The 11,750-nt window shown below is 39.0% G+C and overlaps 1 protein-coding gene across 1 annotated transcript; it reads left to right on the top strand.

Annotated features, from left to right (window-relative positions):
* The first annotated feature begins 261 nt into the window (after positions 1-261).
* LOC120735913 (probable E3 ubiquitin-protein ligase HERC3) lies at positions 262-10,117 on the top strand. The gene is made up of 23 exons (XM_040035696.1): positions 262-569; positions 659-779; positions 1,415-1,491; positions 2,312-2,533; positions 2,631-2,722; positions 3,086-3,216; positions 3,787-3,911; positions 3,996-4,069; positions 4,143-4,258; positions 4,385-4,444; positions 4,607-4,712; positions 4,919-5,114; positions 5,206-5,354; positions 5,466-5,582; positions 5,761-5,859; positions 5,951-6,121; positions 6,719-6,859; positions 7,027-7,193; positions 7,298-7,364; positions 7,461-7,531; positions 8,539-8,722; positions 8,852-8,954; positions 9,255-10,117. Exons 1-23 carry the CDS (start codon positions 350-352, stop codon positions 9,470-9,472), a joined length of 3,027 nt encoding a protein of 1,008 aa, XP_039891630.1. The 5' UTR covers positions 262-349; the 3' UTR covers positions 9,473-10,117.
* The last annotated feature ends 1,633 nt before the right edge of the window (positions 10,118-11,750 follow it).

The raw sequence follows: 11,750 nt of genomic DNA, 5'->3' as shown, positions 1-11,750 counted from the left end.
TTTTTTCTCTTTTTTTAAGGTTTGTTACATAAAAAGTTGATACCAGCTAAACGCAGTATCAACATTTCCCACATTGTACAATACAAACATGCATTTTTGTCCACTTCCTGCGTGTGAAACGAAACCCAATGAAAAGCTACACAATTGACCTCTCCTTGTTATTATTATTATGATTATCTCTTATCAGTTTTACTTTCGTTTCGTTACTTTAACAGATCAGCTGACTCGTGTTATTGTTTCCTTTCCGGATGCTGTTCAGCGGCATGCTTAAGTTTAAGTTTCGTTTCTTGTTGACAGACTGCAGAGTGACACAGTGAGGATCAGCTGTTGCTCCTAAACACACGACAACATGTTTTCCTGGGGAGAGGACTGTCAGCGCGGGTTTTACGTGAAAGACGGCTCCGGTACCGACAGCACGACCACTGATGATGGAGTTCATTACATCAGCCATCACATCGCGGATCTGTCGGCAGGTCGAAACGTGCTGGCTTTCGTTAAAAGTAACGGAAACGCGTTTTTTATCCAAATAAACGAGAGCAAGGATGGGAGAAGAGCGAGAGGCAGGCAGAGTGAGTATCGGTGTCACTAACAAGTTCACTCTCTGCTACATTTAACCGAACTGTGTCCACTCACACCTGCTGTGTTTGTGAATCTGCAGAGTTTGTGAAACACAAAGAGAAGATAGAGGCTGTGAGTTGTGGCGATGATGTGGTCGCACTGCTGTCTGAGAGCGGCAAAGTTCTCTGTGTGGACACCAGACACCCACCTTTCACTCCCAGGTAACAGATACAGATGTGCAAACTTTTATTATTATTATTATTATTATTGGTCCTGTGAGAAGGAGTATTAGTATCACGTTAAGAAAAAAATATTATTTAAAAAAGTCGAAAATGTGTTATAATGTGGAGATGACAGCTGTTTCAAGACAAACTGCCAGTGCTGCTATAGTCTATCTTTTACAAAATGCTTTTTGTAGATGAGTTAGTAAAATCGTGCAGAATCGGTTTAAGTTACAAGACATTTTTTCCTTACATAAACACAGTGTGTGACCAGCTGCATCTGGTCAGAAGGCAAAAAAATGTAAGAATCGTATATTAAATAGTTTCTAATAATTAGATACAGTATAAACAGTATATATGTATTCCAGCCCTGGAATATGTGATGATTTTCAGTCTGTTTTGGTTTTTGTTTTTGTCCTGTACCGCCCTCCTGTGGGTACCCGGGTGATGTGCTGGGTGGGTGTGTCAACTTTATTTTCAAAATTGACACAATTTCTATTTCTTAATGTGGTCCTAATACTCCATCGTAGTCCTAGGAGTATATACAGTGTGATTCATGTTTATTTGGGTTCATAGTTAGCGCTCATAAATGGCTGTTTCAGCTCTGTTCTCTTCTTCTGCTCTTTCTCTTTCAGGCCACTGGAAGCTTTTTCTAACAAGCAGGTTTCTCAGGTTGCTTGTGGGAGTCAGCACTCAGTTGCACTGACCAAAGGTACAGTAGAATTTTGCAAGCGCTACAGATTTTTAGTTCAATTCAGTTTTATTTATATAGCACCATATCAGAACAACAGTCACGTCAAGGCACTTTATGTTTGACGGTAAAGACGTTACAATAATAGAGAGAAATCCCAACAGTCAAAGAACCCCTCTGAGGAAGCACTTGGTGATGGTGGGAAGGAAAAACTCCCTTCTAACAGGAAAAAAACTCCAGCAGAACCAGGGTCAGGGAGCAGCAGCCATTTCATTCTTAGCTTGTTATTTAAACAAGCTAAGATAATTAAGAGACCCTGAATCAGTCCATCCAACTTGCACTTCATAATTGTACGGACCCTAAGGTTGTAATTTAATCTGTCATGTAGTTCATGTTATTTGTCTTTGTATACATGTCTATATAGATATACATTCCTCCACATATTTTAAATTGTATAATTATAATACACATGCATGGTACAATTGTAAACAACCAAATAAAGGTATCTATCTAATGAGTAATTAGAGTATTTTAGATGTAGGAACAAACAATATTTTGCCACTGTGTGTTTAGCTACTGTGGGCAGGTTAAAGCAGTTTATTGGTGCAATCAAAATAAGATCTAATCATTTAAAGCCTAGAAGGATGGGTGAATTTTAAACTTCAGTCTCACTTTCTCCATCAGGTACACATTATCTTTTGTGCATACAAGCATTTATATATGAAATCTGAATTGGAAGTTTTATTTCCATTTGGTCATGACATTAAACATAAACTCTGAGTAAAAGTTGAAGATATCAGGAGTGAGAGTGTTTCACAGAGACAAGCTGATTCTCCCACAGATGGTCAGCTGTATACGTGGGGTCAGGACTGCAGGGGCCAGCTGGGTCTGGGTACGAGGAAGTCTGTCTGCAGATCACCTCAACATGTGCCATCACTGTCAGCGATCCCCCTGATCCAGGTCGCTGCAGGAGGAGACCAGAGTTTCGCCCTCTCTGTCTCTGGAGGTGTTTTCAGCTGGGGGAGAAATGACTGTGGACAGCTCGGGCTGGGAGACACAAAAGGTACTGTGGCTTTAAAATAAATGTCCTAACTTTATTGTATGTTAATGAGCATTATAATCTGGTAACATAATAACACTGACAATCCTTTTCCTTATAGACAGACACACACCAGCTCCTGTTCAGTGTTTGAATATGAAGAAAGCTCAGCGCATTTCCTGTGGACAGGACCACACGGCCATTTTGACAAAAGTTAGACAACTGGAGCATTTTGATGCTCTCCTTTCTTACTAATATATTATTGTAAAGAGTGTGGATTTAAACAAAAAAAATGAAATTATTCAAGGAATGCAAAGAAAGGGATTTTGAATGTTGTCTCAAAACATACTTAAAAACATCTTCCTATAGAAGTTACAAGTTCTAAACATGAAAAAAGAAAGCTGAAAGAGAATGAAAAGCTCTGTGGAGTTTGATTTTGATGCTGTACTTAACACTGGGACACAAATTTTAAAAGCAACTTAATTCTTTATTTTTTGCAAACATATTAAAATAGTTGTCATGTAAAAGTAAATGGCTGTGGGACTTTACACTGTGGTTGTGTGTTTGGCTCCTCAGCATGGGGCAGTGTTTACATTTGGCTCCGGTCAACACGGACAGCTCGGTCACAACTCACTACGCAACGAACTGCGTCCTCGACTTGTTGCGGAGCTCTGGGGGGCAAAGGTCACCAAGATTACATGTGGAAGGTACGACACACATACTGTTTAATTCATGAAATATTCAGGTTACTTTGAATATTTTTCAGCTTTCACATCAAAGATACAGAGGTTAAAGTTTTAAATGTATCCCAGGAATTATTATTTTATTATTTTATATAGAGTAAGAAAAAAACAAAAAAACAAAGCTAGGACATTTCACTGACTGTTCTGACCTAATCTGAACAAGATGCATCCTGACCCGAGATCTGATCCTGCAGAATCAGTCTCATCCTTTAACAAGGAATGTTTCTTTGTTTATTTTTTTCAGCTTTGACATCCATGTGAAGCAATTATACATTTTAAATGTATCACAATTCTTTTAGAAGAATTTTTTTATATAGAGTTAAAAAAATAGATTAATTTAAAGATCACTGGTTATACAGTTACATGAGCATGCTAATATAAAACACCTTAAGTTATTATATTATAACTGAAGAGACTAACAGATATCAGAGACAACATCAAGCATCTTAAATAAAAATGCTTAAAGTAAAGCAGTTAGTAAAGTGTATGTGTGGGTTTGAGGTCTAAATATTTAGTATATTATCATCTACACAGGAATCACACTTTAGTGCTGACTGAATCCAAGAGGGTCTACTCCTTTGGTTGTGGGGATCAAGGGCAGCTGGGACATCGAGAGGAGAGTAATCCATCTGTGCCGCTGCCTGTTCGACTGCCACAGGGTAACTACACCTCTGATAATAAACAAATTGAGGATGCAATTAATTTATCTATGAAAGAAGTGACGTGTTTACTTATCATTTAAGGCACCAATGGGCCCAAAATCAGAAACATCTTCGCAGGAGAAAACTGTTCATTTGCAACATGCTCGTCTGATGAGGTACTGACACTAACACATTAGGTACAGACTGTGATGGTGTGAATATGTAAACAGTCACTGCTTTCCTTCACAGGATATTGACGAGGGTTCAAACACAGACTGTGGCTTTGCATCACAACACTGTCTTGATAACATGGTTGACAAATGGATCTCTGAATGTGATTTAAAGTCATGGAAAAAGATTAAACAGTAAGTACGATGCACTGGCAGTCAAAGCTTGTTGGTTTGCCTGGTCTTGTATGGTTTCTGTCATTCAAACTATTTGTTTGAAAACATTTTTTTCTGCAATCGGATGAAAATATTAAATCTTCACAGGGAAATCTACGGGGCGTTTTCCTCTGCATCCTGTCTGAATAAAAGTTTCCTTCAACAAAGGTAAATACACAGTTTCTGTGCACCACATTCTTTTTCTCATTTCAAAGGTGGGAGATCTGGTGTTTCAGGATTGAAAGAACTGAAATATTGTTTTAGCTGGTAAATGTTTGCTTATGGATAAGTGCCATACTTATATGTGGACTTTGTTCATTGTCTTCTTAGCGGTGATAAACATTATCAAACTTCACTGAAGTACCACGGCTTGAACCTAAAACACGCACGGCTTGCTTTCAAGAACCTGGTAACAAAGGACAATGTTTGGGCAGAGGTATGTTGCTAGAATACATGCAATCTGTAGCAAAAGGTCTTCTTGTTTGCTTGTTATTTTATAAATATCCTACTAATAATTTGAGGAATCAGCATCTCTCCATAATCTATGAATTCCCCGTTCTACTGCCTAACATAATACACATGTAACAGTACCTGGACCTAACTGCTGCTGATCGATTCTTGCAATCCTTGCCAAACTAACAGATCGAGGCTGCTGTGCTACGCCTGCTTCCTTCCCTCGACCAGAAACCAGTTGGAGTTGAGGGGTTGAGAATCTACCTTCTTCTCAATGAGCTTCTGCATGCAGTGCTGAAACACACACGGCAACAGAGCATAAAGCTCGCTGAGGCGGTAGCTGGTGCAGTAACAAGGTTGTCGAATGAAAGTCTTAAGATCATAGGTACTGTCACAGCTGTCTACATGATATCACAATACTCTTTTTAATCTGGAAGGTGGCATGTAGTTTTTATCTGTTCTCTGTTTTTCTTCAGGTGACTGGTGGTCCTCGCTGTCACCCTCCACCATGGTGCGATACGTTAAGGTGTGGAAGCAGGCCCTATCAGAGATCCTGTCCTTTAAACCTGTACCTCGCAACTCTGGAGTCAGACATCTGCTGCTAGTCCTCCAATATATGTACAATGTTAGTATAAATATTCTAAAACAGTCATTTCACTCATTCCTAAAGTGAAATGCAACCCTTTCTCTGCCTTTTAAATGATGATAAATAGATAATCAGATGTTCTGTTGTTAGGCAAACAGAAGGGTTGCAGAAACTCGAAGGATACCAGAGAGTGATTTTTGTGTGTCAGCTGATGAAGATTTCCTTTTTGAGGATTTGCAACATTGGCTTTTACAGTCACAACGAAAGGTAAAATGTGTGTCTGTGTGTAATCTACTGTGTCATACTTTGCTATTCCATTCTTCTCATCTTTGGTTCGGTCACTTCTTAGTCAATACCCAGTGTTCAAATAAACAACATGAAGAAATGTATGTTTTATTTATGTGCAATCAAACCTTAAAGACCTCTATGGGTTTTTCCCTTTCAGTATTCACATGCTGAGCCTCTCGTCCTGTGCAAGTTCCCTATTGTGATGGATCTGCAATCAAAGAAAACAGTGTTTGACATGAATGCTTACCATGCCAAGGTAAAAAAAAAAACCTTCCAAAAACATGTGACATAGATTATTTCTTTCTCTTTGAGAAAGAGTAAAAGTGACATCATTCACTTTATTTCAGATTACAGAGGTGATGGAAGTCTGTCTGAATTTTTGGAGGACATTCGGTCGCTCTCCCTCAGTTTTGGAAGACTTTCTCTTTGTAGTGAAGCTGAGGCGAGCATCAGTTTTGGAGGACACCATGAAAAAAATGGCTGATACGAATCACAGAGACTACAAGAGGCCACTCGTGGTAAAGTATTTTAGAGTTCTGCTGCTTACTTTCAAATGCCTAAACAACCTTGCCCCTGACTATCTCACCGACCTCCTCAGTCTCTGTACTCCCTGCCGTTCTTTACGATCATCTGGCCCAGCCCAGGCACCGTCTGAAGACTAGGGGTGATCGTGCTTTTGCCTCTGTAGCACCAAACCTCTGGAATAGTTTTCCTTCTACCATTCGTGCCTCTGAATCCATTCAATCCTTTAGAGACGCTTGAAAACTGACCTATTCAACCTGGCTTTTCCGACTCGCTAATTCTCACCACTCATTAATTGCTGTATTGCTGCTCATTTCTCTGGATAATCATGATTTCTCCCTATCTCTACTTACTAATGCTTTTGCTTGTTTCTCTATTTTCTCTATTTTACCTTTTTTTAATGACTTACTGTTCAGTGTAATCATTTACCGTTATTCCTTACTGTGAAGCACTTTGGTGTACCCCCTTGTTTTAAACGTGCCATTTAAATAAAATTGTATCGTACTGTAAACATAGCAAGGCACAAATTATATTAAAAACTCGTGCATTCGTGCAGTTTTGATCTAAACTTTTTTTGCCCCTGTGTCTTGAAGGTTTTCTTTGATGGAAATCGTGTGATCGATGCGGTCTACAAGAAAGACTTTTTTTATGAAGTCTTTCATGACTTGGTCTCAGCTGAATCTGGGATGTTCATGTTCAATGACTCTGAAACAATGGCGTGGTTCTCCTCAAAAGTAAGCCTTCCTATTGATTGGAAATAAGATTAGACTCAGAATTTTCTGATTCTTTTAACTGATTATAATACAATATAACTAACAATAGTTTAGTACAGATGATAGTCATCAATACAGTCTTCGACAACTAACTTTTGATTTAAATTTGTCCTCACCGTTGACACCAGGCAACTCAGGAAGACCAGCGTTTCTTCCTGTTCGGAGTTCTGTGTGGATTGGCCTTGTACAACCAGTGCATCATCCACTTACCCTTCCCACTGGTTCTGTTCAAGAAGCTGCTCGGTGTAAGGCCTTCACTGGAGGATTTGATAGAATTCAACCCAAGTGTTGGAGAGTAAGGCAGAAAATTTAATAACAGTTATATTTATTTCACACAAATTTGTAGTTTTAGGTTTTGATTGGTTATACAAATGATCCTAAACTATATTATGTTTACAGGAGTCTGCAGTACATTCTGGAGGACTACCAAGATGATGACTTGGAAAACCTGGACATGTATTTTTCGGTAGGGGTTTTCCACACAACTTAAATCAAAACAGTTTTCAAAATGGTCTTGGGATTCGCAATTCTTATAGCAGTAAAAAAAATTTTTTTTCAACAGATCAACTGGGATGGGAAAGATGTCGATCTTGATCCAGAAAATTCGGAAAAATTGGTGACAAGTCAAAATAAGTGAGGACAATTAAAGTTTTTTTTATAACATGTTTTTGAAAAGCAAACTATGAATTATCCTGCCAGAGAGAAGCTACACATAACAAAAAGTCATAACATAAAAGAATATTTATATTTAGTAAATAATTTCTTTGTTGTAACAGCACTTCTTGGAAAGAATTGGAATGTTTTTTTCCACTAAAATTGGGTCATTTTTGTGCACATTTGTGCGTGGCGCCCATTTAAACATGCCAGATCTTCTCTGCCAAAGCCAAACAGCCTATTCTGCTATTGACTCTTGTTTTTAGGCTTCTGGTACTCGCAGTTCTGACAATCAGATGCTTATTAGGCACCTGATTGTGCCAATCAAGGCACATTGATGGAGTGAGCCCTAGCACCACCTCCAAATTTGAAGGCCAAAACAGGGGATATCAGAGACAGGTGAATCAAGAAGACACCACCACAAAATTTTACTGTATGATCACAGGGTCAAAGTGCGGATAAAACTAGGTTTTGGTGGAAACAGTGTGATGTGTTGGGTGTATGCCAGCAAATGATCCAATCGATCCAACAAATAACACCAGACAAGAGCCAATAGCAGAATTAGCTGTTTGGCATTAGCAGAGATGATCTGGAAAGTTTGTCATGGATGAAAGTCACATGCTCAACTCTGCTGCTCAACCCACAAATGCATTTTCCTTGCAAATGTGACACAATTTGAGGGTGAATAATCAGGCTTTCCAATAGTCTAAGTTTATTTGCCAAGAAGCATAGTTACAACAAGGACATAATCAACCAACCAATTTCCTTATCTTTACTACTAAGGTTAGAAAAGGTAACAAGGTCCAGTGCGATACACCACCCTCAGTTGGCCTGTTTATAGGCAAGTAATTTAAGCAATTAATAGGAAATGTCCATGGCAGAGATATAAAGCGACCACTCTTTAAACAAAAAGGAACAGAACAGTTCATGATTTGACCAAAGTGTGATTGTGTTTTTTTTAATCACTACTTTTATCTTCCAAACAGGAAGGAGTTTGTGGATGCCTACGTGAATCATGCCTTCAACACATCAGTGGAGAATGTGTTTCAGGAGTTCAAGAGAGGCTTCTTCCTGGTGTGTGAGCGGGATTTGGTGAAACTCTTCAGGCCAAAGGAGCTGCAAGAAGTGATGGTGGGCAAAGACTTCAGTGACTGGGAAAAGCTGAAACAGGTAAATCGTTAGTGACACAAAGATGTAATTTGTCTGCAATTTTTTTTTATCACATCCTTGTGCATGCTTTGATTACAGTTTGAATGAATTATTTTCAATATATCTAACAGTCTCTTTCACTACGATTAGAACACACATTATGAAGGTGAATACAGCGCAGACCATCCCACCATACAGATGTTTTGGGAGGTTTTTGATGAACTGACTGAGAACCAGAAGAAAGCTTTCCTTTGTAAGTATTTGATTTGATTTGATCATAAAAGCTAGTTAAATTTTAACATGTAAATGGAAGTTACGTTACTAATCTGCTTTATTAGCAGGAATTTATCATTGTAAATTTGCAACATTGCTTCATCACAGTGACTACTAAAGTTTTGATCAATGTTTTGACATTTGCTAATCGATGCAGTGAACATGTGGTAGGAAACATCAGTTGCACAGCAGCTGAGGTTGTGGATAAAGCACCCCAACAGGCAGAAAAGTAAACAAAAACTCACGACATTCACCGATTTCTGCTTTTTTCCTCTTCTAGGGTTTGTGACAGGATTTGACCGGGTGCCTATTCTCGGTATGGACAAAATCAAGATGCAAGTCAAAGTTAAAGAAGTCGAGGACGTCTCCTATGACCAGTACTATCCTGAGACACACACGTGCTTCTCGACCTTGGAGCTGCCGTTATACTCAACTAAGGAGATCATGCAAACCAAACTCACAGAGGCCCTGAGCAACAATAAGAGGATCCATAAGTGATCAGTATTATAAGACAGTTTTTTACTGTATTGAACAGTAAAAAGTAATTGTTGACCAAGTCTAGCGTTTGCAGTTACTGAAACATACTTACTGTTACTGTCATGATCCTGCGTCTTCTACCCAGCGTTTTGGACTTTTGGTTTGGATTTATTTAATAGTCTGAGGTTGAGATCTTTGCCTCCTTCTTGGGTGTGTATATATTGTTTGTGTCTCCCTCTGTGCAGCGTCATGATCTCGTCCGTTCTCGGGCTGTGTGTTCTGCCTGTTAGTTTAGTTTCTGGAACATAAAAAAATTATGATGATGACTTGGCATCTATGCTTGTGTGTATATTTTTTTTTAAGTGTAAATAGGTAATATTAGATTATAAAATTTGGAGAAAGTCTGTCAGTATTTCATAGTTTTTCCCCTAAATGTTACAGCTCAGAAAATACACAAATAAACTGCACTCTCTAAATCATAATCAGCCACACTTATACAATGTTGCCAGTGTTGCCAATGTTAACATATGTAAGTAAAGATTTGCAACATTTTATGAAAAACTTTGCATTATGTAAAAAAGAATGTTCGTTTTCAACATAAACTATACTGTTCTGTTTTCCAGATGTGGATTTACTATTAAAGTTTTACTTGGAGTTACCTGAAAAGTGACCCACTTTGCTCATTTCCTTCTCAATATTGTTATTCTTGCTTCAGAATAATCCAACCCCTTCCCTTTAAACCAGGATCGCTCTGTTTGGCTGCTTCCACAAACAAAAGATTTGAACAATAGGTGGGTGGAGTCTCCATCCTCAGCCACAGCTGTGTGCCAAAGTTAGTGATGTGATGTTCTGTATCGAGGCTTCGAAGCGTGTGTCGAGTAATGGAGGGGGCGTTTCCGCGATGCGCGTATCGAGGCTTGCTTCATTTATGGGAGGAGCTGAAAATGATGACGTCCAAAGCCTCGCTTGCCGGCTGTACCACGTGACTGGTTCATGAAGTGGTTCGAACTTTGCCGCGAGCTATGACAGCGATATAAACCCCTCAGACTTCATTCAAAAATGTGGGTGTTTGATGGAGAGTTGCAGTTAGTGAGAGTTAGGAGGTTTATGAGAGTGAGGAGAGAAAGTCAGGAGAGAATGGAGCCAGCTAAGAAGAGGAGGATGTCCTCCCCTGTGTGGGAACATTTTGATCTTATTCCTCCCAACAAGGTATGTAAATTTCTACAGAAGATGTATTTTCATAATACTGATGGTGCAATACAATTTATGTTGAGCTGTCTTGACTTTTGTACAAGGTGAAGTGTTTGCTATGTGCCAGGGAGCTGGGATATAACAACAACACCTCATCCATGCTTAGGCACTACAGAGCTTTGCATGAGAATAAGGGGAACAGCGATTGTGGAGCAAGACCAGGTGAGCCATCAAATGCCACGATACTATAGCATGCTGTAATGTTACTAAATGATATAACAATATTATACAGCTGTTATAAGTTACGTGTGTGATATTTATATTCGTGCTTTGTCTTTATTGTCTTTCCTCAGGAGAACAATCTCAAATAGATGAAGACCTGGTTAGCATGGTGATTGAGGACTCCCAGCTATTCAGCATTGTGGAGGACAAAGGATTCAAAAGATTTGTTAAATCATTAAATCCTAGCTATGTTCTCCCCACTAAAGGTTATAAAAGCAGTGAACATTTAGTTTTTACAGAATAAAATGTGAACAGGCAGGACTGAGGCTCAAAGCCTCAGTGTGTAGCTGTCCATACCGCAATGTTACAAAAGCACAACCACTGTCCACACCCCAACCACACCTCACCTCACAGTAAATGATCATTTCCATTTTAAGCATTTCCAAATGATCATTTTCCATACTGCCAGCATAAATATACACAGTATACTGCATCACTATAATATAGATGTTTTACACACTCCTTTTGTTGTTGACATTTACAGGCTGTGTACAAAAGGCCACACTCTTCAAATTCATGCCAACTAATATTTTTACGTCCAGTAGATGTCCTACTAGAGCAAATGAAGCTTCATGAAGCTTTGCGCTGGGGTGAACCATCTGGATGAAAAGCTTCAGTGCTTCATGAAGCTTCATCTGCCCATCACTAGCCAAAGTGTCATGTTTCGGCTGTGTGCAGGCAAGAGAAGGACCCAAACGCAAAACTCACAGACACAAAAGTGAACTCAAAACACTGCTTTATTGCAGGCTTGGGAAGGAAACAAAGAACAAACTAAACTGGGGAAAACTACAACTAAATCATACGTGAAAACACATGGCAACTCACA

Source organism: Simochromis diagramma, unplaced genomic scaffold, assembly GCF_900408965.1.
Source record: "Simochromis diagramma unplaced genomic scaffold, fSimDia1.1 OVJJ01000333.1, whole genome shotgun sequence".
Taxonomy (NCBI): Eukaryota; Metazoa; Chordata; class Actinopteri; order Cichliformes; family Cichlidae; genus Simochromis; species Simochromis diagramma.
The sequence above is the reverse complement of the archived record's forward strand: the minus strand, read 5'-3'. Positions and strand labels throughout refer to the sequence as shown.